The 27,183-nt window shown below is 41.3% G+C and overlaps 1 protein-coding gene across 1 annotated transcript in view; it reads right to left on the bottom strand.

Moving 5' to 3' along the window:
• The window catches only part of LOC139284515 (phosphatidylethanolamine-binding protein 4), a 47,343-nt gene that overhangs the window by 4,973 nt on the left and 15,187 nt on the right, over positions 1-27,183 (bottom strand). Inside the window, exons 4-6 of the mRNA XM_070904813.1 lie at positions 21,259-21,357; positions 2,047-2,092; positions 1,265-1,381 (exon numbers count right to left, since the gene is read on the bottom strand). Coding sequence (XP_070760914.1) covers positions 1,265-1,381; positions 2,047-2,092; positions 21,259-21,357 — 262 coding nt within the window. The remainder of the gene's footprint in view (positions 1-1,264; positions 1,382-2,046; positions 2,093-21,258; positions 21,358-27,183) is intronic.

Raw genomic sequence — 27,183 nt, 5'->3', positions numbered from 1 at the left:
GCTTAACCAGTTCTGACACAGTGAATACCCTAACAATGTGATAAGAGTTCATCTCAACCTCCCCAAATGTGAGTTTGAATACATAAAATACTCCAAAGTACATCTCTTTTGACATTTCTTTTTCCAGAGGTTTCAACATCAAACAGACCTAATGTGCCAGGATTGTTTGCTGACATAGCTGTCAAAAACTTCAAACAGCAGAGACTGGCAGCTCCACTCATTCACGGCCGCAGCGCTTGAAGTCTCAAAACCGCCCCGATCTCCCCTCAAATCACCGGCTGTGACCCGAGTAGAACAGACAGCCGGGCACGCCTCCTGTGAGGTACCGCACTGTACATCCAAGTGCAGTTGCCTACCTTCAAGAGACTTTTCTTCAGGGGGAGGAAAAGTCAGAAAAACTGAAACATAAACAAAACAACAACTCTGCTTTCTACAAGACAAACACGGTTGTCTTGTGAGAGACAAACAAACTAAGAAGATGATCTGGTAATAATATCAACAGAAATGAAGGTTATAGGTAAATAAACATGTGTGCAGACATGGTGGATCAGGATTTCAGGTTTGGCTGAGGTTAACAAGATGTGGTCAGGCCGCCTCGTGCAGGTGTGCGTGGGAGCCAGCGATATTTGTCTTGACCCCGCAGGCATTAACACTGCAGCAGACTTACTCACTAACCTCATCAACATTTCCCTTGACAAGTTCAAGCACTTGGAGAAAATGATCTTTCTAAAGCAACTACGAATGCTTCGATTAAATGTGCATAATTGTTTGTCAATTGTGTGTAATGACGTGTGTTCAGACGAAACACAGCCACAGAACAAAACCTGGACTTAGAGATGGCTAGATGATGTCTGGCTGGAGTGTCTAATCACTAATAATAGTAGCTTGAGTAGTGTCGCGGATACATTTGTTGAAACCTAATATGGAAACTTAAACTCACCCTAAATAAAGGATTGAGCCCACTCAAACAAATGAAGACACAACTTCCTCCTGTACGTCAGGAAATTGAATCTACTTGCTAATGCTTACAAAAATACCTGCAGTAGCATATAAAAGATCCTAAAAAACAAAACCTATAACCACAAAAAGCTATAATGTGGTTAATTTTAGAGGAAATGTTTGGGCCTTGAGTTTAACACCTTCCTGCTGCTGATTCAACAACTAACTGTTGGCAGTTGTGTTGATCAGTGTGGGTATATGATAGATGATACTGCAGTGGCCAACAGTGTTGTGAACTCAAGGTGCTGGTGAGTAGAGTCATTACCGCGGGACGACTTCTCCTGCTCGGTGAGTGACACTGGTGTGTCTGGAGGCTGCTCAAACAACATGAACTGGTAGCGGTGAAAACCCGACTTCTGTGGTGGGCTGGGAGGATAATAGTCTGCATGGAAAAACAAAGAAGAATCAGAATCAGGAGAGCTGAGATTGGTGAATGATATTACAGAGCAAAATACTATATATGATTATCACAATGATGCAACTAAAATCTAACAGTGGGCTGAATCTTTGACATCCAAATTCATCCTCTTTGTGCATCTGGATTATTTTCTTAGATTACAATAAACCAGTGGTAGCTGTAGATCCATAAAATTGTAACCCTGAATTCCTAGAGTTCTTCAGTCACTCTGGGTTACAGTTTTTCTTTGGATAAATCAACACCAACACTGAAAGACGGCAAACACAGCCAACTTCACTCTGTCGGGGTTCACATCTGACTCTCAACTCTACAGCTGTACACTCACAAATATCTGCTGCAAAACGATGGCAGGTAGGAACTAAAATGACGCAGGCAAGGGGTCATGAAGGAGCAACTTACATGTTACACATAAACAAGAAAAGAGTTAAGTTAAATTGCTATAAGAGATAATGAGATAAAAACTAATGAATTATCAAAAGTAATAAATAATTGTATACTACTAATAATATTATAATAAATACAAATATACACTTACCACAGTGTATTGCACAGCTTACACAACATAAGCAAGATAAACCAAGATGTAATGAGTACAGTGACTACAGTTACTAAATGAAAACCACACTTACCAGTGAGGGTCGTCCCATGTATGTGTCCTTTCTTGAGTGCACCGCCCTGGTAATTCAGACACAGTCAGTCAGTCAGTCAGTCAGGCAAAGCTGATCAGGGACAAACCTGACCGTGAAAACACTTTGACAAGACAGACAGTGCAGTGGGCTATTACATTGCTTTTTGCAACACTAACATAATGTCACTCTTCCTTTAGTTTTGTGTTTCAACAGCCAAATTTTCTGTGCTCGCTTAGCTCAGCGGTCAGTCCTTGAAATAGCACCCACTGTCCCAACTAGAGAGAGGCTGGAGACGCCATTTAATTCCCAAGCCAATTTTATTTGGAGCCAATTTAAATTAGACATATATTGTAATAGCAAGGGATTTTAGCAAGCATAGATTCAATACACATTGAAATTTAAGTGATGAAGACAATCATTCGTCGCTAGTAATTCAAAAATTCCCCCCTCAGGAAGCTCCACTGCAGGCTTACAACAATGTCAAAGTTAAATATATAAAAGGTCTGTCATATTAATATCTGAAGGCGAGAGACAACTCACAGACAAAAGACAGTTCCCAACTAAATTAAAGTGGATTTCCAATTTCCCATATTATTAATTGTATATTAACCTCCTGTTGCCTAGAAACAGAACAAGATGTGAAGCACAGATATTTTTCATAAGCATTTTCTACTGTATATTTGTCAGGTTAAACTCCCTCATCCCCAGGAAGCACACAGTCAGGCACCTCACGCTGCAAATTGCACACAGGAATGTTTGTTTAATAGACTTGGCTGCTTGCTGCAAGACGGCTGCATCCTTGAGTGGGAGGAAAAGGACTAAATATGTTGTCTGTGAAATGGCCCAAAACCCACTTGAGGTAAGCATGGAAGTCCCCATCACAGACATCAAATATCTGGTCTCGGCACTTATTTCTGTCCTCTTTTCTCCACACACCGGCTCCCCCCACAGGGTGACAACGGTATTTGTTACTAGACAGCATGCAAGGACAAAAGACATGCAGGACAAGGGGCTTTTTTTCCTCATCTCTTTTGATCCTTGCGCAGAAATTTCAGTTTGCTGGATGAGAGAGACGAACAAAATACAGTTTATAGTAGTATAAAAACATTAAGCCGCATTTCTCTTTAGGGAAGTGGACTTAACCAACATAGAACATACAGTGGTATTTTGTAGAGTTGTTTTTTTAGACATCTTGGGAATGGAGCAAACACATTTTGCACTGGTTGGATGAAAACATTACACTGTTGGAAAGACAACTTGATCCACCTATTTCAGTAATCTAATAAATAACTGCAGTATAAGTGTTTAGTTTATATTCTTGATGAGGGATTTGAAAGATTTTGTTTGCTTTCTAGTCATATGTGGAAGAGGACGAGGAGGCTGGACTGATCACAGTCTGATTTTTCTTTTGAAAATACTGCACCTGTCACAGCTGATGAAAAGTACATAGTGTCTGTAGAGCTATGCCAGAATGACTGAGATACACTCACTTATCAATATTAATTATATCATTTATCAATATTAATTATATCATTTACATTTGATTCTTTCAGTAAAAGAATGTAGCAGTAACAAAGCGTGTGTCCTCTTTTGTGCACCAGCTCATCTCTAATCTTGTAACTGCTGTTTAGGAGGTTTAGCAGTAAGTTTTAGAGAGCAGAGCACCAGCATTAACACAGACTGGTAAAATTCAGAAGATTAGTTTCAACTGTGAGTATCTTCATCCACTGATCAGTGAGAAAAAAAGCTTTATTTAGAAATAGCAAGAGTCCTGCAGCCTGCAGGATCCAAACCCATTGCCATAGCAACAGGTAGTCAACATTTGAGCGTGCAACATTTTCCTACATCTCCATGCTCGGTTCTCGCTCACTCTCCATGGCACCCTCTGCCCTTTTAATTTCATTATAATACGTAGAGTAAAAACAACAGCAAATTAATGCAATATTGAAAATTCAGCCAAACAATAAAAGACAAGTCAATCACATGCAGAGCTCACATATATATTAATACACACAAGATATCAAAATCTTCAAAAGAATCAGTTTTGCAACTGTAGTGGTGCATCTATTCCCGAGCAGAGCTGGTATCACAGTAGTTGTGACAGGGCAGGGCAGTGCTGAGGTCGCTGACTCTTGATGTTCACTGGGGAGTGACGGACTCGCTCACACTAATCTAAAGGACATTCTCACATGGTGGGCGGCCTCCCTCAGGGACCCTGCAGTGGGGGCGGGGCACAGAGCGTGAAAAGTTCTGACCACTAAATGATTGACAGCCGCTTGCTGTGTTAACTGTGTTTTGAGTATTAAGAAAGGTTCTGCTTAAAGCATGGGTTTTAAGATGTGTACCATTTTATTTTATATAGTTAGAAATACACAAAGTTTCTGATAAGTGTAATTTTCTTAACCCCACATGTGCAAAATCTGGGAATGATGATGTCATAAATTAGGGATAAAATATGATTATGAGTCTCCCACCACGTCTGTTGAACCAACCAGTGAAGAAGCTCTTACACAGGCCTCTCATTTATGTTATGTCAACTACAGTTTTGTTGCATGGATGATGGATGATATGGCTGCTTGTTGCCACAGAAGGTTTTTCATATAGTAAATCCATTACAGCTTTGTTTGGGGGAATCAAAAGCCACATAGTGAACTGATGAAGTTAATCTTAGATCAATGGTATCCTCAGCTAGGATGATACTCTGAGCTCAGGGTTAGAAAAGTCAAAAGTGTTGAGACTCCACACCCCAGACACTGTAAAGCTCCCCAATAAAAGCAACACCAGCATTCACTGGATACACTAAGGATATCCATCTTAATATGGATACCATGTCTGGTGATAATAGACACATCAGACACAAGTCAACCTGACGGATGTGATGAGAGAAGTATAAAATATGTTAGTTATTAAAATATGGTTTAGTGTAATAAATATGTAATAAAAGGTTTGGATGAAAATCTAATGTGAAGTAAGTGTGTTGGCTTCTTGTTACTTCTAATATACTGTGTTCTCCAGTATATCATGCTATGGTGTACTAACGTTATACATCAATTTTACAAAATATCAAAATTACTTAACTTAATATACACTAAGAATAAATGGTGTAACTCTTTTGCAGTACAATACATAGGTATACTGACCAACTGCAAAGTGTTTTATTTTTGGATTGTCTGTGCTGGCCTCAAGCTGAGGATAAAAGTTACATTACATAAGGCAGATGTCTGAGAAAACAGCAGCTTGGACAGTTGTAATTGTACAGTATGTTTGCTCATAATACAAATACAAGGCACACAGCCTTTTCATTAAAAACAGTAACCATATAGATCCACTGGTTGTCTCTTTAAGCAATTTGTTTAATCTGACGCACTGAAGTGAAAAGCAGCAGAATATAAAGAATGTGTATCTTTGCCACGGGAGCCCGGTAGAGTACTCACGGCTGCTGTGTCAATGTGTCAACTCTTGGAAATGTGAAAATTATGTCATTTCAGCAACTGAAAGTTGAAAAAGAACTGCTTCATTATCTGTGCAGTTACCAAGGAACACACTGTCAGTGTTTCTAAATATTTTCTCATCTAGGCGCTACATGTTCAAATCATATCTTCATGAGTATCAAGCGTCACAATTTCTCCTTTGTTCAGTAATTCATACAGTATATACTATACATATAATTTGAACATTGTGCAAATTAAAAAAATAAATCACCATAAATCACTGAGACTAGATGACATAGATTATGAATAATCCCTGCACCCTGACAATCATCAAACTGTCATTCATCGTAACAACATAGAAGTCTGGTGATCATCGGACAGTGCTTGAAGAAATATGCCAATCATTGAATCTATAGTCACCATAAAGTGAAAGTCTTTTCTATCTATTTAGTTGAAGGACGAGCCAAATGTTTATATTCAAATGCTAATGAAACATAAATGACCTGGATTGAGTTTATGTGAGACTTACGCCACAGTTAAGTTAAGTCAAACAAGATGTGACTACGCTTTTGCATCCTCATACGAGGGGAATACCCATTCTTGTAGCTGTGATAGTGAATCACACACTGAGCAGTGTGGGAGAGGCAGAAACTGACAGAGAGATAAAGTCTGAAAGCGTCAAAATGGCTGTTTACTATTTAACATACCAAACAGAAAAGAACAACATACTCCGACGCATAAAGGTGTCATTCTTTCAAGAGGAGAGCATTACTTTTGATATGAGACACTAAGAACTAGTGAGCAATAAACAGGAGGACAGTGGGAGGCCTCGACTTAGTATGATGCTTTGTCTCAGTTGGTTGATTATATTTCAAACTAGCTGCAACAACGAGTCGTCTAGAAAATACTAAACATTTTGTACTGTGTTGACATTGCTGGAGACTGTCCAGACATCTACTGATATATTTGTGGCAGCAGGGGGTGTAGTGAGTAGTGACACCATCTTTCAAATGGAGGGCCTGAGTTCAAGACTCTGTGCCCTGGTAAATGGCCCATGAAAAAGACAGAGCTGACCCTGACCTCTGATCTGCCTGTGGAGGGCAATCATGGAAAACAATATTGTGGATTTAAATATTAGAATGACAATGCGAAGATTGTTTCTCATCGCTTGTTCCTCAATGTTAAAGATACAATTTTCACTGAATACTTCTTCATTTGTCTCTGCTCTGTTCAAACGTAGGAGCCTGCTACCTCTTTAGATACCACGTCTAACTAATGTTAGTCCAGCTGTGGTGTTACGGACACTTCATCCTGCCTCTCCCTGTTGTTCATCGTGGCCCAGCTTGCCTTCATGTTTTACTGACTCTATTTCACGCTCTGACTCAGACAAAAGCAGAAAGGATCCCGGACAACCTACACGTTATGAGCAATGAATAATTCTGAAAATCTGGAAAAAGCAATGCAGCAGAGCTTTTTCTGTGGGTCACGTAATAGCCTGACACTCCAACCACCAATAATCAGCGCAACAACTCTGGCTGTTCCAAGTGAAGCACAACCAAGGCTGATCCAGACCAACTAATTTATCACAATCCACACAATGAATCAGAATCGGTTCGGAGTTGATAACAGTATGATCCATCATTAATTCTTGAAAGTGCTTATTGATGGGACACCGATGCATCTCCTGTAGGTACTACAGGTATCGCCAAGGTAAACTTGCTTAACATCTGAAATTAAGCTTAATATCATAGATGAAGTGTTAACTCCTCTAGGCCGTAGAGAAGATGAGCAGTGTGTTTGTATAATGTGTCTACATAACTTCCGCTAGGAATCCTCTGACAAGAGCATAGGTAGGAGTCCGCGAGGAGGTGGTGGGTGGGTGCAGGGGTGCGGTTTCACCAGGAATACCCACTTGCCCAACAACCCTTCTCCTTCTGTGTGTGGGTGAGTGCTTCCCTTTGTCAGTTACTCATGCACCTCCTTGTATATCCACCACTTCCCTCCCCCTCCCTTGCACACCCTGTAAACCCACACCTACGACAATCAGCACCCACGTCCTTCTAATGCAGTTCTCAGAGCATCATTCTCCCTTTTACTTGCAGTCAGGCTAACAGACGGGGAGAGAGAGCATGACAGATGGTGTTCACAGCTCTATTTCTGAGGCTGGACTTGTACCGCCACAGCCACCCCTCCTCCCCCCTCGCCTATTCCACTCAAGCCAAGTGCTTATGACTGCCTCCTCATCTTCGCCTCAGTAATCAGCCCATTCATTTGCAGGGTTATTGTGAATTAAAAGTCTGTGTCTCACAAGGAACCTCACCGTTTACAGGTTAAACACTGTTTTTTTTCCAAAGTGGAAGAAAGAATTCACATGACTGCTCAACTCGGGGACTTTGCTATCTTGAGGAAGCTGGAAATCGAAGATTTCAGTATAATCTGCCACTTCCGAATTTAAAATGACTGGGTGACAAGACTCTCTAGTATATGAGTGAAAAGAAACCGGCGAGATCAGCTAACTTTTGAGTTATAAAGTAATAGTATGCAAGAATTCACTGACAAAAGCCACTCAACCTTCAACCATCAGTCCCTCCTTGAGCCTGACATGTACATGGTCATCCAACCGGTGCACCACGCATGTACCATCACTCCTAAAACTGCAGGACAAAGTCTCTGCTGACCTTCAGAAGAGCTTGGAAGAAGACATAATTCAGCAAGTTGTCTTATATTTGGTGGCCAGGAAGAAGCCAGGCATTAGGTAAGGAACTCCACCACCACAGGCACACTCTCCTGTGACCATTTAAGGCGCAGACTCACAGTGGTTCCATTCATACTTCAATTGAGGGGCCCCGTCAGTTTGGCCACATCAGGCCTTCACCCGGCAGATTACTCCAGGTTGACAATCCCACTCAAATTCAGGCCTGGACACAACCAACTTTGGCCTCATTTAGATGCTCTGAAAGTTACACTTTCTCTCTCTCTTGCCTATACTTTCAACTGTCCTTTGGGCAGGACCCTGTACTCTCCAAGCTGGTCTATCTTTGCCAGGTGGCCTTCAGAGGTCTCAAAAGAGCTAGTCAACTTCTGTCTGGTTTTACATCAGCTGTGTCATTCTGGAGTAAAATCTGCATAGTCTAGTGAGTCTGCCCCACTGATGCCATCTGTAGACAAGGTCAAGTCTGACAAGGGTCACCATGGCATTATAAAGTTGACCAAAGGGTTCTGGTGTGGTAAAGAGAGGCAGAGGCCATCATGGAGAACCACCTTCCTACCAGCAAGGACATGGGAGCACATCTGATTCACATTCACTCCTAGAGGCTATAGGGGGTCTCTGTGGAGTCTGTCACTACCTGCATGGTCACAGACTTCCTAGAGTTGTTTTTTGCCCAATGGTTTCTATTACCATAGACAATGACCCACAGTTCGTCTTTCACTGAGAAAAGGGGAATGAAACCCATATACAGTATATGGCTCTATAACTGAGTCAAAACAAGTGTGAAGAGATTGAACCAGGTGCTGAAGAACGGCATCAGAGCTCAGCTAACAGATGGCACCTTCACCTTTTCACCTGCACTGCAAACCCAACCTACAGCATATTCATTTACTGGAAGCTCTCTGGTGCTCTTCAAAAGCTACTGTGTGGCGTAAGCAGGTCACGATTATCTGGGACCTGCTATCTTCTTCTCAGATAGATCAAGATGGCACACAAACAGACCTTGGCAAAACCCAGCGCTGCATGAAGTGGGAGTAATGCCAGCCTTTATTTTATAGCAGGCAACCTTTACTTCTCGGCTGAGCAGCTGGTAGATGTGTATGGCAGTTACCTGCATGTGCAAGGTATGTTTTATTTTTTTATTCACGTTTTGCGAAGTATTGATGTAGTTGTTCCCCCACTCCCAGCCCCCATCACAACAGGAAAACATAATAACACCAATAAACTAAACTTGATAAATCAAATCAGTTAACATAAAATAATTATCAAAATAAACACCTACATTTCAATTAAAAAAAAACAAACAAACTGATAATATTGACAACTCTTAAATCAAACACAACCCTAAAAATCTAATTTTCTGGAGTCTCTAAATGAGCCAGTGTGAGCCTAACAGGCCTGGAGTGATTGGTTGGTAGAGCAAACTAATGGTGATCAGCTGAGCGGGGTGGATTGGCCTCAGCAGGACAGGGTGAAAGCCAGTGGGGGAGTCACCCTTGATCTGCTTCAGTGCATCAACAAATTAACCCACTTAACAATAGCCTGCTAGACTAATGGCTTTAGTAAAGAAACTCATTTGGCTTTGGTAATGAACTGAGTTGGAAACACAAACAGTCCAGTTATTAAGTGAACTCCAGACATCACTGACATCCCCCGACACACTGTGATGCACCAAACCTACACTACATTTGGTCGTGCTCATTAGCAGGGAAGCATACTATTACTCAAATCACTGATTTAAGAAACTAGCCACCCAAACTCATTATCACACTCATCTACTCAGCCTAATTTGCATACATTACATATTCGCCTTGACAAAGTGGCCGTGCAGTGTTGGTCATCTCATTCTCATAGAGCAGATTGGGCCTAACGGGGCAGAGTACAGGCCAAAGTGAGAGCGTTTTAATAAGATAATTTCATCCAACCTGGGTGCTGCTTCTGAGCCCTTACAGCTCCTGTGTGTGTGTGTGTGTGTGTGTGTGTGTGTGTGTGTGTGTGTGTGTGTGTGTGTGTGTGTATATTAGTGAGTATGGGTGTTGATGAGTCTGTACTTAAGTACTGTTGAGGGAAGCCCAAGCCTGAGTTCCCAAGGTAACAGTCGGTTTGAGTGGGGGCTGGCTGACTCATTTGAAGGGAATCCTGGAACCTGAACAAGGCTGCCCACTCGCCCCACCCCCAGCTTCATCAGCACAACAAGCAAACAAGGCGCTGACATGTCCCCATATAGGGCTTCCCACTGACGGGGGAGGCACTGGAAAATCCCAGCCTGAGCTTGCCTACAAGTAGCATCAGAGGACACGCACACACAAACACGAGGCCTCACTGCTCCGTGGTTACAGCGGTTTCCGGCGGTAGGACCATAAATCCACAGAGATAGTAAACTGATAGGTTATAATAGAGCTGTATGCCTACAAATACATCCAGGCACGTGCTGGATTTTGATTAATACATGAGAGAATGGGGAAGATGTAAGGGGGCGGGAGAGGAAGAGGAAGATTAAGCTTATTAAAACAGTCAATGGCATAGAATTAAAATAGTTTGTTGAAGTGTGAACGGTGACACAAAATAAATGAAACCTTGTGGGCCTGGGCATGGAGGAGGAGGAGGAGGAGGAGGAGAAAAAGAAGTGAGAGAAAGAGGTGGAGGATGAAAGAGGAGTAGGTGGACAAGAGAACGAACTCTTTGCCCACAATTAATCTAATAATTAAGAAATTAAAAGAGATCAACAGGCGTGTAATTGACCACTTAATTAGTTCAAGGTCAGCCTATTCTTTTGACTTTGGAAGGACGGCAGGCCACGGTGCAACTAGACGAGAACATTTTGGTGAAATATCCTGTAATTTGCAATGATTAATAAACTAATAAACAGCCAGTGTACCCCTAATAAACAGATGTAGTAGTTTTAATAGCAACTTTTTTTTATGTACCATTAATCCAATATTGTGTTATTCATAGAAAACAAAGGCAACCTGTCATTAAACTGAACAATAATTTTAGAAACTGTAAAATCTGGCCGTCAAACAAAAACTGCACACGTATAGTCAGTAGTCCCTGCTGTTGAGAGTGGCCATTTGATTTGCTTCTGTCCGCGGTTATATCTGTTGATAACTCTATAGTTCATTCAGTGTCTTTAGTCATTAACAACTGAGAGCTGGTACAAAGGGATTTAAGAGGCAGCATTACTGTTTTGAATCGCTGGATGTTTAATTCTTCTATTATAATTGAGGTAGGAGCGAGACAGAGGTTATGGTAACTGCTGGAAACCTGTCCCACTTCACAGAAAGGTTAATGAACCTTACAAGTCCTATGGGAGATGGAGTATGCTGTTAATTTGACAAACGTGGGAAATAAATGCTTTTATGCTTTTATTGACGGTGACCAATAGCGGCCTTTGCTGAAATGAAAGGTTTTAGTCTTTTGGGTGCTTTGCTATGAGGCAAAACAATAATGTGGAATGCATTTGTTGGAAGAAACTAAGTACATAATTGTTTGAATAGCAATTTCAGGCCAAAAAGCATCTTCATTATTAATTCCTACTTTTGGGGAACATATACTGTGCAAAATGTACAGCAACCTGATGTTATGAAACATCTGCCTTTATTCTGAATACATTTGTGGGAATGGGGGATTTTAAAAAGCTGTATTTTAAAATCTACATATTTCCACATTCCATTTTATGCACCATTGGTCTGGCTTTCATTTTAACAGGGCACCAAGGGTATAATATACTGACAGCTGGAGAGGAACATGTGTAACAGTGTCAGTGCTAACCTGAATTAGTCTGTGGGTTAGAGGGAATCATCGCAAAAGGTGTCTATGATACATCTGATCAGGACAGAGGTTTTAGGCACAGGACCAACTATGTACACAGTGTGCATGATTAAGAGATTAAATGGATAATCTCCTTCCCATTCAAAGAGCCTGACGGAGGCAGGGATCTGGTTTCACAAAGGCAGACTTTCACTATGGCTTAAATCTAACAGCCAGAGTTCAGATAGACGTCCAAGTTAATCAGTTGCTCAAGACTGTGTCGTTTTCGACGATCTTCTGTAGAAAAATGGATACATCTGGGTAAATTATAACTCTTTTCAATTACAAAACAAATCTTTCTGGAAGAATTCAACAATTACGAGGGCATTTTACAACAATACAATAATGTATTTCTAAGCATCTTCCACAACTCTTTTTGTCAGCAGGTGACATTGATCGTTACTTGATCCCAAAATCTTCATGCCACAATTTGTAACTGGATTGAAGAATGACCAGTTTTCTGATCTGCTGCCCCTGTGGTGAAGAGATGGATAACTTTAGGTAGTAATGGAATGTAACTAAGTACATTTACTAGTGTAGTAGAAGTAGTAGAATACTGTCAATGTTGAGGTACTTGTATCTTACTTGAGTATTTTCATTTTCTGCTACTTTTCACTTCTACTCCATTACATTTATTTTGCAACCAGTTTCTTTTCAGATCAGAAAACTCCATAGTTCAGTTAAATTCAGGTTAGGGAAAGATTGCTTTTGTGGCTGAAAGAAACCTATGTTGAAAAGAACATCGCTCAAATTCAAATACTTTCCATACTGTAACGTGTTGCCCTCCTTCAAGTAGGTCTTTAAAAAGGTTTTTAGATTGGAGAGTCTGCGGTTGTCAGCAGGTGCAATTGTTACAATGGAGAGAGAGCTCTTAGCTCTTTTAAGCCTAATATCATTATTAGACTAGTCTAAGAGCAAAAGTAAGACTGTCCTAACCTTATAGACCTGTCTATCATATCTTCATGAAACTGGCCCCGGTCTTCATTCTGATAGCCCCTCTCTTCTGAGCCAACTCGCTCTCTCTGTCTCACACTCTTTCTTTCTCCCAGCGATACTATGGGCACTGGTTCCTGTGCCTGTGCGTACAATGTTTGCCAGAGGAACATACAAGAATCCGTGCTCCACAATCCCTCTTAACCTCTGACCTTGGCTTATTGTTACCTGTGAGCAGCACTTTGGCAAACATGTTGTACAAGTACTGTACAGCCCTGCAAGCTGTTTGTGTTCTGCAAGTATGGAGGGCAGGGGAGGAGGGAAGGAAGAGAGGGAGCTATTTAATCCCCCCCAAAGGAACTCCCCTCTCAACCCGTATCGTGAACTCGCAGGCAAATCGCGTTGCTGGAAGGCACACCACACACACACTGCTGTCTTTTTAATTTCATCAGCTGAAAGAAATCTATACAGTGCTTTGGAATGCGACTGAGCTGCGGCGAGAAGTGAACTATACAGCACCCTGGAATGTAAACAGGTTTCTCACCAACTGTAGCATAAAAATACCACATTGTAACAAACCTCTTGGCTATGATAATGGTCAATAGTACAGATCAGAGGTCTTGGTAGATTGTATGGTTGTTCGTCCTACAGCATATCAATAAGAACAAGTTGAACAAATCCAGAGAACAATTCAGAGGAAATGCAGCAATCGTATACAAATTATTCAAGTGTAACATGGATAAAATATTGGTTTCTACTGAAGGCACTGTATTGATGGCGGCTTTACGCTTGGCATTATGAAAAGCATTATCTCCTGAGAATATTAACAACGCCGTCATTAAATCCCATGCAGTCAGCTGCTTGGTTAGGAACAGACATGGGCTGTAATCTGCACAGAAAGGACTCTTAGTACTAAAAAATACTCACAAAAATAGGAACAATTATTATTTAATATTCATAAAACAGAGCTCTGTTCCACAATTGCTATTTGCAATCATCTACAGATAATTGTCAATCCTCCATCACCTACCTTTGGTAGCAACGATGGACACGCTTTTTAGTATATTTATAAAATCATAGTAGATTCCAGCTGCACTGTTTCTGGTATGTGAGTGATCTTCATTTCATTATACACAAACTAGCTGTCACGCCAGTTCTAATCATTTGTTCATTATACAATATAGTTCTGTGCACTGTATTGCAGTTTTCTAATTTTATAGTTTAGTATAACTTTTGGAATAAAAACAGTATTAATCAGTACGTGGAGTTAGACAGGCCACTATAATATCTGCCAACTTTGCATTCATAGCTGTCACACTTAATTATCATGCCAAAATACAAGAAAATACATTGGCTGCAGGAGGTCTTTTGTGAAGTCTTTGTTTTTGTGTACAATTAACTGGCAAGCATGCTATATACTTAAGTAAGGGCTATTTTAGGTGAGCATAATTGTTAGTGAGTTGTTTTTATCAGCATGCCTCACTCCCCTTCACTGTACCCTATCAGGAGACACCCCTGAGAGGAAGCATTTTCCACAGCCGCGGCCCCAGCAACCCCCCACTAACCCCCCACTAACCCTGACATTTGTTCATTTACCCGCCCCTCTCTCCCCCCTTCTGGTTTCCATGCCCCCCCCCGTCCACGTCAGTCAAAATTGACCAGTTTACAGGGGAACAGGTAGGCAGACTCCGGCAAGCCCCCCACCTGTACCCTGAAACACATGAATTCGCACGCGGGGCGGACTGCCAGAGATCCTGCTTTACTGACTGAAGTGGAGGGGAGGAGGGGGGGGGGTATGACAAAGACGACAGCTTGTGTGGGGGAACATTGTCTGCGGCTGCGACTAGAAATCTTTTCAGGAAAAACAGGATTTTATACACAATGGTCGTGGGTGTGAAGAAAGGGGGCACATATTAAAAGAAGCGCCTTTATGTGTGCAGAGCTACTGGTTTCTAAACTGCATTTGCATGGAGAAGGTCCAATCTGTCCTGTTTTTTTCCCCTACTAGGCTATAGTGTGACAGACTGGATCAAAGAGGGCTTTCCAGGTAGTCCTTGTTTTCTTGGAGAGTAATGGTGATGTATCCAGGACAGTGTGCAGGCTAGAAATTAATGGAGCACACTGACACACAGTAGGCCTACCTCCTTAAATAAAATAAATATGAATCTAAAGAGACTAAATTCATGTGGTAAAATCAATGAGTTAAGTTTTCTAGGAAAAAACTATTAGGCAACATGTGAAAAGTATAACTTATGGATAATTATTCCCTCGCTGCCCAAACAGCATTCACGACTTCTGATAGGAAACCATAGCAGCTCACGTTCTTCATGCAGTGAAACCTCCTCAATCATCTCACCACGGCAACCACAGCAGGGAGGTCAGTTGTTATAGAGATGGCAAGAGGCTTGGTAGGTTATCAGCTACAGTGTTTGCTGTGTGTGTGTGTGTGTGTGTGTGTGTGTGTGTGCGTGTGTACGTGTGTGCGTGTGTGCGTGTTTGTTGTATGTGAACGGGGGATGGAGCTGACAACTGAGCGGAGGATTCTTATGTAATTCTCCCTTTAGGTGGTGGAGAACAGTGAGAGCAGCAGCCCACACTGAAGAAGAACCTGTTTGTTAATAAGCTGCAAGTCAGAGAAGATCAATAGCATTATTACAGGCTGTTTGTGCAGTACACAGGTGCAGGTGTAGCAGAGCGATAGGGACACAGCCACAGTGACAGGTATGAAGTGGGCATGTCCCACAAATCACTGGTTCATATTCTGTTAGCCTCTTTAAAGCTCTTTCACGCATGCACACAAAGCCATGCATGTCGACAGCGCGCACATCCAGACACACACACGTGAAAGAGTACAACCTTAGAAAAGGTCACACTCCCAAAGCTAAAAAGAAAAAGCCAAGCCACAGCTAAAAAAGCCAAACACTAGCATCCTAATCTGGCTGAGAGGCTGTGAGGAGAGACTTCCAAAAGCTGAACTCCATGTAGTACCACCTCTGACATTTGTCTGGCTGTAGCTGACAGCAGGATGAGCACTGCTCTAAATGTTAAGCACCTCCAGCTGGGCCTCCATGTTAAGGGCTATTGTTGACTTGTACCAAGGGAGGTTTCAGATAGTCATGAAAAAAAGATGAATGACCTGCATGTAAACTGTATCAGGGTCAAACTGCAATACAAAATGTACAGTACAAGATAAAACGTGACTTCTTGGTCTTAAAACCTAAAACATTTAAGTTCTGGCACAACTCTTAATCACGTACAGTAAACAGGTGCTTAGTTTACCTCTCACATATACAGTATATTATTGACAACAATCTTTTCAAATTCTTTAAGGCACCTCACACAAAGAACATGTGTTTATGCTGTCAGTTTAAGTTTAAACAAAGGATGACAACAGGTGCACGGAGTGGAGTTTATATTGGATAAAGTTGCTTCATATGACTTGGAGCCAGGAGGCACTTCTGTGTAAAAGTTTGTGAAACCATAAACAAGCAAACTGTTAACCTGGGTTATGAGAATGTTTAGCAACTTTGGAGGAAAAAAAAAAATCACATTAAAAAGGAAAATTGTTCAATTCCTTTGCGCCCACCCCCTTGTCATAAGATATGGATGTCCCGTAAGGTTATTTGTGTTTGCTGGGAAATGAAGTGCTCAACTGGATTAAAAACATACTGCATATGTTTGGAAATCTGTTTCCCTGGGCGTATGAGTGGAGTGAGCGAGCGTGAAGCAGCAGCTTGCGTCTCCTCCAAGAGAGAGGGCAGACACTCTCATCATTAGCTGGGCTACAATGTGCTCCTCTACCTGCTCCAATCTGCACAGCCAGGCTCCACTCTGACGCCAGACAGATGTTCCCAGCACGAGGTGCAAAGCACCGAGAGGGGAAACGAGAGTGAGCAGCAGAGAGGCAGAAGAATGGAAATATTCAGCAGAGTACACAATAAGAGTTTAATTATGAATAATACCAATGGTTCTTTGTTCTCACAAAGAAGCTAGCTATGGTTCGCCTGGCCTTTGGGAAATTGTTTTTGGCTTCCATATGGGGGCAGCTGTCTGTCAAAAATAAACGCTCAAATCGTAACATACCACAGTAGGGATAATTACAGGATAAAGAACAATACAATTGTGTATGTTTATTTGCAATATTGGATAGGTATTTTGCTAAAACAAACTCTAAGTCATCATTTGCTGCTGCTCAGATACTGATGATTTGTGACCAACAAGCTTCATCAACTGTAACAAGATAACGACTAGTCTAGTCCCTCAGTGTCTATGCAGAAATGTTTCTGTGACAAGACAAAGTACTATATTTGACTGCTCTGCCTGCCCTTTTTAAAGATAAGCTGGGTGTTACTTTTATCTTTATGTTACTGGTATTATGAAACAATCTCAATGGAAAGACCTGAACTAAACTAATTAATCCTACTAGCAAGTATTGTCTGTGCAACCACAAACTGATATAGCTTATTCCTCTGTGACATGAACTTTTGCTGTTCCCCAAAATATGAAATGCTAATAAAAGAGCCATATCATTACATTGATTGACACACAATACTTCTTCATGTTAATGAAAGTTACACAAACAGTACATGTTGGCAGGAAAATATCTTTTTTGAGTGGTTGATCATAACAGAGAGACAAAATAACACCAGAGTTATCCCTTCTTGAATGAAATGAAGCAAGCAGTTACACGCCTAATAGGCGTGTAACTGCTTGCTTGTTTGCAGTTAAAGGACATCTTGAGGTGTGGAGCAGACGATCTCTGCAGGCCGCAGAATTCACAAACACAAAGCCAGCTGGTCTGGTACAGTCACAATACTTCACTGTTTGTATTTGCCTGACCAGCAGCAGAACACAGGCTCTGTCCCTCTTTGGGAGCTGCTACAACAGAGATGGATGTTAAAGCATGCACATCCCTCATGCACCATAATAATGAGCAGAGCACGCTATGTGCTGAACTGGCCAACTGGCCCTCAATTAGCCAGGGAGAGGAAGTTAACAAACATATGATGGCTTCCAATCCAAAGACCTTATTGAAGGGAATGTGGAAATAAAAAATTACACTAACTGAATGACCACAGCCTGAACAGATCAGGATGGGTCACGAATCTCTTGTCTTGTTTAAAATGTGTCTCGTGTTAACTTGTCGATAAGAAAACTGCTATCCAATCAAAGTACAACGCAGCTGATAGCCTTAATGCTTTTGCTTCTGGTGGATATATACATAGAGCATAAATATTTGCACAATTGATTTTTTATAGAATCATTTTACAAAAAATAATAATAATTTGAGACACAGAAAATTCAATAATCATCCTGGTGTTAACTTTTCTGCACAACATTAGTATAGAAAAAGTATTTCAGACAACTAACACCTTTCATGGAGACAAACCCTCAGCAGACAAACTTCATACATTATAAAAAAGTAAGAAAAAAATCCATGAAAACCTAAGGCTATTGCCGTTTAAATGGGATTTTACAGCGATAATGAACACCTTGGCTTTTCTCAGAGCAGGAAAGAGCTTCAACTGTTCATATTGCATCATGTTGACTCACAAACCCAAAACTATAATGAGAGAATAAGTATTAACGAGTAAAAGTAACACCCAGTGCTGTATTTATATAAGCTGCCTCTATTCACATACTAATGACTTGCTTGTTACAGTAATTATCGCTGCGAGACCATACCGGAACATCTGCATTGATTTAGACTCTGGGAGAGCAGCGAGAGGGAGGGAGAGGCTCACAATCTGGAATAGACTTAGACAGCTAGACAACAATCTGTTGATGGTTATTTTGGTAATTGTCCATAATTGATGTAAAACACAGAGTATGTTGCAGAAGATTCTAAATTACTGCTTCTGCAGCTTGGGGGTCATTGAAAATGGGCAGTTGCGACGAAAATGCACATACATCTAATAATGTGAGCTCTAAAAGAAACTGGACAGCTGGTGGGAGAAGACAAGACACCCAGCCACACAGTTTGCGCTTATGTTATGGAGTATATTGTTCTTGGCAGTCAAAAGTAATGATGCGATAAATGATACAGCCAGTTAAATCAAAGATTTGACACCTTTCATGACTAGTTGACGTATTTAGATAAACCTAAGAGAAAGATATAGTTAGTGAGTTAGTTATGTTATTTAATGTATCAAGAGTGTTTTGGCATGGCTGACACATTGTAAGGAGATCTTCAGCACATGTTCGGATATGTGAAGAGCTGGCTACATAATGCGGCTCAAAACAAGGTGAGTGATGGGTCTGTAATACACGAGGTAGTCCACTGTGTCCTTGTTCTGTTACATCGCTTCTCTAATGAGACCTCGGCTGAAGAATCTGTGTAAATCTATGGCGCCGTGATGCTCAGTCCAGCCTGACCTCACTTCACTCTCGGCTGAATTAAGGAAATCTTTTACCTTCACAGCTGTGGCTCCGGATAAAGAATACACACTAATTATGGAAACGTCTACAAACTAGGGCAAGACTGCACGACCTTGGACTAATGAATATATATGAAAAGAATATGGCTGCTGCAGCTCGTGCTGTTTGACGAGTGAGAATCACAGCACTGATCCATTTGACATTTGAAAGCATGACCTGTGACTTCAGCTAAAGAAACTACATTGCTTTACAAAACAATCTGCCATCAAACACATTGCCCGAAACAGCCATTTAAATGCCAAACATGTTATTTTACAGGACTTCACTCTCTAAATTACAGAGAACAAATGAAGCATTTCTCAATCATATTTGATCACTAGTTTAGTCTGTTTTACTGAATTTTATACACGCATTACTTCATAAATTGACCTACACTGCTGTCAAAATCAGTGAAACAAAATCCAACACATTCACATCGACACTTGAAAAAACAAAGCTGAGGTTGTGTGATGTCACCTAGCCACCCTGGTCAATTAAACACCTCCCACTACAGGTTGGCATCACTCAAAAGGCTCATTAACCCTTCTGACCAACCACCAGTCACAATCAGAAAAACATCCCGTCACATTGGCCAATCCCTACATGGGCAATGCAGGTCAACACCCACACAAGTGACAGGAAATTGAATTGTTAGAGAGAATGTGGTCTGTCTGAGCACTTGAAAGACATTTGTTTATTCACAGCTGGTCACACGGCCAGATAGACTTCATGGGCTTAAAAATAAGAAGCAAAGGTGATGCCTAATGCAATTTTATAAAGTGGAAATTGCGTGTTTTTCCTGTATATCATTGATGTATGAGAGTGATATGAGGTAAATATCCACAGATTCTTCCAGGCAAGCAGGAAAAGTGGTTGCATAAATCATCTCTAAAGCGCAGCACCGATGAGCTGAATCACAAAATTCTGAATTTATACCCATTGAAAGGTTTACTGAAATATGTATCCCAGATACATCACATTTGGATCTTTGAATCAATGTGGCATTTACTTAGTGCACAAGTACGCCTTATAAAATGAAACGGTAGCAGTGATACATCGCTGGAGCGTCTTTGTGTGGTTGTTTTTCAGACCACTAGTCTTAATCTACTGGGTTGATCTCCCGGTTCCCGCGGGATTATAAAATGTCTGCAAACCTCCAAATATTTGAGGCAATCAACAACTCAACACGCATTTGGCGTTAGAATGCAAGACTGTGAAAACACACAAACGAATGGATAAAAAGGAGTGAAATATGAAGAGAAATAAGGGGATCGGAGCTGTGCCCATTTCGGGGGTGTAAAATATGGAGAAGTGTGGATCATTGGGGGAGCTGCTCTGCCTGGGGGAACAGATGAAGGGAGGACACTCTGCCAAGATCTCTCCACTGGAGGGGGAGCTGAGGGACTGGAGCTCTATGGGAGAAAGAGTGTGCGCCTCGCATGCTGCTCTCCTCAATCTCAGTCTCACACGCCTGCATTGACACGTCCCAGGCTCTCTGCAGCAGAGGGAAATTGCTGCTGACAGGCCCTTGCAAACTTTCACAGCCATTTAGAAAGACTTACTCCCACACTTTTGTCACAGGCATTTATTGCACAAGATACATGATATGAAAAATTAACATTTTTTGAACTTGGCATCCTTTTTTTCACCAAGTTAGGCTTAAAAACCATTCATAATTTTTCAGCCTTGCGATCGGGCCCCAGTGCAGATGTAAACACAAGACATGCCAAGTGAGACCCCGAGATTATGAAAATGCACAATTTTCAAGAAAAAAAAAATCCAAACACTACTTCATAAATTTGTGCCATATGAGTTCCTAATCCAATAAAAAAATGCTGTTTGTGTCGCCATCACCAAAACACACGAGGCTGTTTTTAAGTGAGAGCAGAGGTTATTGAAGACTTCCTGTACCTGTACGTCCACGACCAGCCAGTGCCTCCAGTGAGCAGATGTTGGTTTGGTGCGGCTCGGAGCATCGGGATCAACCATCACCAGAACATACCTCTTTTTCTGCAAACAGAAGGAGACTCATATATTATTACGTTTAATACAGACAAAGTGTTTTATTACAATACCACACACGTTGTGAATGGCCCAGAGGCAGTTCCAGTAACAGCGGTACCTGATCCCTTTCCCTTTCTAAATGCAGCCATGTGCTGTTTGTGCATCACATTGCCCAAGGCTTGACAGCCATCTCTGCAGCTAACAATACTTGGTTTAAATATTTCACTTTACTTTCTTTCTGCAAAGTGTAAATTTTATTCTATTCATAAAATTTGTGTTGTTTTTTACGCAGTCACTCGATTTGTCGACTGAGTACACAAAGCAGTTCATACCAGAAGGTTGGGTTTGCCTTTTGTTGGCTCGACACACAATCTTAACACAGTCTTACTTCAGCTGTCAAGGCTAAAATGTTGCTTAGAAGAAAATAATGACATGACAATGATATTGTTAGAAAAAGGCAACAACATGAGAATATGTTCTGTAGCCGTGCTAATCACCCACTGCAGTACACTCATTCTTTTAGCAAAAGTACAGCTCTGTCTCTTCTCTGTTATTCCTTAAACTTAATATCATTACTGTGACATCAATAAAATGACAACATTTTGGATCCGATACCAAATCCTCTCGTTAACATATTCACAGTAACTTTCTGCCACTTACCCAGTATCTTTGTACCCCTCAATCTGTCAATAGATAAAGTGAGAGAAAAAGCATCTTAACTAACACTTGATCACAGTTATTGGACGTTGACTTGGCGGCTTAACTGCCGGAAAATTTTCATTCTGTCTGTCCCTAAAAGTTAGAGAATTATGAGAGCAGATTGAATTATTGCGAGAGCACATTTGTCATCCCTGGTCCTGTGCCCAAAATCTGCCAGACCATATGATGGGCTTTTTTTATTTTGTTCACTTCCTCTACAAACAGAGACATTAATCGAGTCTGTTTCAATCCATGATGTCCTCTTACTATAGATGTACTTTCAACTGAAGCAACACCATAATGATATCAGCTTTAATACATATAAAACAGATGCAGCGTTTCTTACATCCTTACACCGACTGCCAAACAGCGTTGTCTGTGGCGAGAAACATTTCATAGAATCAAATGCTCGCACGTAAACATAAACCTTACATTTCTGTTTGTTGTGTCCTATCAAGACATTCTTAAAGGCCTCTGAAAATTATCGTAAGCCGATGTACTTGAGCGAGATAAAGAAGTAGTCATGTATTTTTCTGCAGATGCTCATTTTCAGAAGGATTCTCTGCCTACCTGACAAGCAGTAATAAGCGTAAACAACTAAGCCTAATAATAGGATAATACTGTAGTCTCAGCGATAGTGCCTGCAGGTAACATCCAGACACACCAGCAACAATAGAGCCTCCTCCACAGCCTGTCAAAAGTGACTCTATATCAGTGACCCCCCCGGGCAGCTTACCAACCATGACCTGTTGCCTTCTGAAGAGTTGTAATCCTCATTTGTACATGTTTGCTACCAGGCAAAGACACTGTGATAATGTAGTTACACTAATATTTAAGTCAGGCCCTGATGTATTCAAAAATAACATGGTTTCAGACCACACACACACACACACACACACACTAAAAGGCAATTTAAGCATATAAATTAAAAATGACCTCCAGTCACAATTATCATTGAAAGGAATAGCACTTTATTGGATATTTCACGAAAGTTACCATGGATGGAGATACACTGTATAGGACGAGGCTTAGTTTTCCCAAAGCCAAATTTAGAACAACATTAAGAACATTTCACATTAATTTCCAACTGTAACAACAGAAACATGGCCTATTTATGGTGGGCACTGAATTTCAATGACTTCTGCACACACTTAGTGCTTGAATTTCTACCTGTAAGAATCTGGCTGGTCCAGCTGGCACGGGCAGCAAATAATACAAGAGGCTCCCTCCATGCTTGCACTTCACACATTGTGGCATGTACCCTTCTCTCTTACAAGGACATTTTTTTTCTCCATCTGTCAAAATCCACATTAATTACGCACAGATATGTGTGAAAGACTCCAGGGAAAAACAGATGCATATTCTGCCATCTGAAATAATTTATCAGGGCTCGAACAAAACTAAATGTATATCAGAACATGTTTTAACAGGGCTAATTCTCATAGCGGGATACTGGAAGGCACACATTTTCCAAAAATATGTTATTAGTATTAATCACTAATACTAATGAGGAAACTTAACATTTGAAATTTAGATTTGCTTTTACACTGCAGCTAATCAAATCTATCACTGATGACAGCTATTTTTTTGTATTTTGGAGGACATACAAAGCTGTTATGTAAAGACTTCAAATTGTTTTAATTGTTCCTGTGTTTAATCTATTTTATCTACTTCATTTAGATTATTGTAAAAGAGGTGAGAGGTCATCTGCCTACTCTGTTATGCTCTGTATCTACAGGACTTTAAAAATGTCATAAAAATCCAAGAGCTCAGAGCAGAAGTGAAATCTGGGTAGGTGTCGGCCACAGACCGCAGAGCTCCATCGGGCCATTACACAGGAGGGGATGTGAGGCTCCAGGGTGCAGGCTGGAGGTGGGGGAGAGTGAGCCTGCATTCTCTTGGGATTAACCTCCCACTGCCTGCTGTGATCACAGCAAAACGGCCCACTGGGACCACACCTCAGACGCCAGGCGGCTGGAATAAACCCTGCGGCCGACTGGGCGTCTCTGTCACGGCTACTGGTCAGTGGTAGAGAGGAAAGAGGGAGGTGCTCTCTTCAGTGACACCTACAGAGAAAGGGAGGGAGTTATTTGCAGAATACATGAACTCAATACCTCATAATGATTATATATGATAGAAATTATAGAAATTTGATATTGTTGTATTTTCAAGAGATGACATGAAACTCCCACTCCATGACAATAGCATCGAACAGATACAGTATTTGCAAAACAGAAGATGGCGAAGAACAGAGGCAGAGGAAGAGTCTCTGAGGATGTAAACTACTGGCTTACCTTTGAGTGAACTCTGCTGGGGATGAGAATCAGAGAGATGTCTAATCGCTGCTCTCATAGAGCTGCCTGGGCTATCGAGCCCCGCTCTGCTAACTGATGACACCACGAAGGGCGAGAGTGAGTTAGCGAGAGGGAGGGAGGGAGGGAGGGAGGAGAGGCCCCTCTGTGAGTTTACAAGTTCATGCTTTATCCCTGACCCAATACCAAACAGTGTCGTCCGTGCAGCTGCCTATTAATAAACCCATTGCTTTATCCTCCCTGTTCTTCATCTCCTTCAGCCTCTGCGCACAGAACCCACAATGATTCATTAAATGGTCAACTGTGCTCACAGCTCGACCCAGGGCAAAGCAACGCATCGATCTCAAATCCCTGTTTAAGTAGCAAAAACACTTGAACTCGTTTGGTAATTAACAGGTATCTGTGTTGTGATTAAGAGACGGCGATGGCTTAACAACCATCGACTGCAGCTTAGAGCAAGGTTGAAAGATCGATCTGCAAATACAGAAAAATAGAAACTCTAAAACACGAATGTACTAGCACATTTTTCAGATGATTCAGAAAATCTCAGCTATCATTTCATTGTTTTTGTAGCCAAACAGTATTAAAAAAGATTTTTAATTAAACTGAATATATAATCTAGTATCAAGTGAATTCACAGATGTGTGGACTTTGATACTAAGGACAAAGTAATAAGGTCTCCTTTCGGAGGCAGGATAGCAGCGAGAGGGGCAGAAGAGCGAGTGATGGGGAAGGTTAACAGTGGTGCCACTGTCGGGGTCAGGAGACGAGGTTCATCCTGGTGTAGAGGAGGTCAAGAGTCAACCAGGTAGCAGTAATTGAATCCTGACCAGAGAGTGGGGGGGGGGGGGGGGGGCATAGACCCAAAGATGAGATGGAGATAGAAGGTCACCAACCTTACAGGTGAGAGGGTCCTCGTTGTCATTAATAACAGCTGCCCCCCCACCTCTCATCGGCAGAAGCTTTGAAACCTCATTGTTCCTCACTGCAAGCAGCATTATAAAACCTCCATCATAGGCAGCCATAAAGGGCACATCAGCAGTCTGCCACAGAGGAATTGGGTGAGGAAAAAGCTGTGAATTTTGGGGAACCTTGTCAAACAATATCTTGCTGAGTTTTCTTGTAAACAAACAAAAGTTATGTGTATCCTTAAGCTTTTCTCTTCATAAAACATTTTCAAAGACATTTTTTTTTCAAAGTGTGCATTGTTGACATCCATGTTTCCTTGCTAGCATTGTTCTTCTACACTGCCTTTGCTGTTGGACCATTACCGCCACCTACTGTCAATCATCGGACAAACTGAACGCGGGATGCGAATCCAGCGCCTGTGTGCGCATGCACATTACAACAGGGCCCACTCGTAAAATAATTGCTCTGTAGTGCTACTAGTGGCCATAACATCCACCGGGTACCTTTAAAGTTATGTTTAGGCACACAAAGCACTTGGTTAAGTTGAGGGAAAGATCAAGGTCTTGGTTCAAGAGTGACTTGTTTACCTCGTTAACATTTAACTGAAACTTTCCCAAAAGTGCTTTTGATGCCTAAACCCAAACACACAAGGTAGTCAGGATACTGACCCCAGCCTCCAGTGTCACAGTCCTGCACTTTGTATGCCCATCATCAACCCCGACCACCTCCCTGAGTTGAGTGCGGTACAAAATCGTAGCACTTCCTTTACTGGTAAAAATGGTAACACTAAGCAAAATCCAGGCAGCAGCTACATTTCCCTCTAAACATATTTAACACAACAAATTAATACTATATAAAAGGAATTTCTAGAAGACACAGTTGACTAGGGACCAAAAGTCAAGATATCTCAGCCTCCACTCCACTTTGACATTTTTTAAATCTGTCTCTAGCAAGTCCTCCGGCATTACGAAAAATACTAGACCACTAGAAAGCCCCTTTATATATTTGTAAATATTATTAACATACACTGTACATTCACAAAGCTGTTTTCTAATTGAAGCTACTTGATATCTTGTAATGTTGTAATTCAGCAGAACCCATTTATTATTAAACTCCATAACACACAGTCTCAGTGATTCTTGCCTCTTTGGTGCAACTTGAGTGCTATTGATGCTTCTGTGACCATTATACAAGATGATTTGGAGAAATTCACAAGAGCCTATAACAACTACAGTTACTGGTTTAAAATTCAGATTGATTATTGACACATATAAATGATATGCAAAGCGAATGCCAATACTCCTCAGAGTGTTCTTAAGCGCCTCACACAGTGCGGGCTGCTCACTACCTCCAAACCTGCCTATTTTTAACTCAGCCTGCCTCCCACACAGGAGTGGAGTGTGAAGTGGCTTATAAATCCACACTTCGAGGAGCCACATGGTCAAAGGAAAGTCACATGTGGATAGAGATGCATAGTCTAGGTCTAAAGACAAAACAGCTACTGGATCCCTGCTAGGTAGCCAAACAGAGGAGTGAGCTACAGCATGAGGAGGCAGCGGTTCAAGAGGAACCACGGTGGAATATGAAGCACAAGTTTACATAATTACATAATCACATTAACACATTTTTTGTTTGAACATAAAAACATGCACTACAATGCTACATTTCAGTCAAATTAACAGAAGACGGCAGCTAAGACGAGACCAGGCAATATTATTTATAGCTTATAGATTCTGCACATTCAACCTAAATGTCCTCTGTCACTTGCAAAAAACATCCATTTATTTTTGCCTGTAAAGCCACAAATAAACAGCTCTCTGATTAACTCTAGACATGTTTGAATGCAGTCTGTCCTGAACTCTGTTTGTGTAGCCTTGTACTTTCGTGGTGCAGTTTGGAACTGCTGCGAAGC

Source organism: Enoplosus armatus, chromosome 4 (assembly GCF_043641665.1).
Source record: "Enoplosus armatus isolate fEnoArm2 chromosome 4, fEnoArm2.hap1, whole genome shotgun sequence".
Taxonomy (NCBI): domain Eukaryota; kingdom Metazoa; phylum Chordata; class Actinopteri; order Centrarchiformes; family Enoplosidae; genus Enoplosus; species Enoplosus armatus.
Note: the sequence above shows the minus strand (reverse complement) of the source record. Positions and strands in the feature narration are given on the sequence as shown.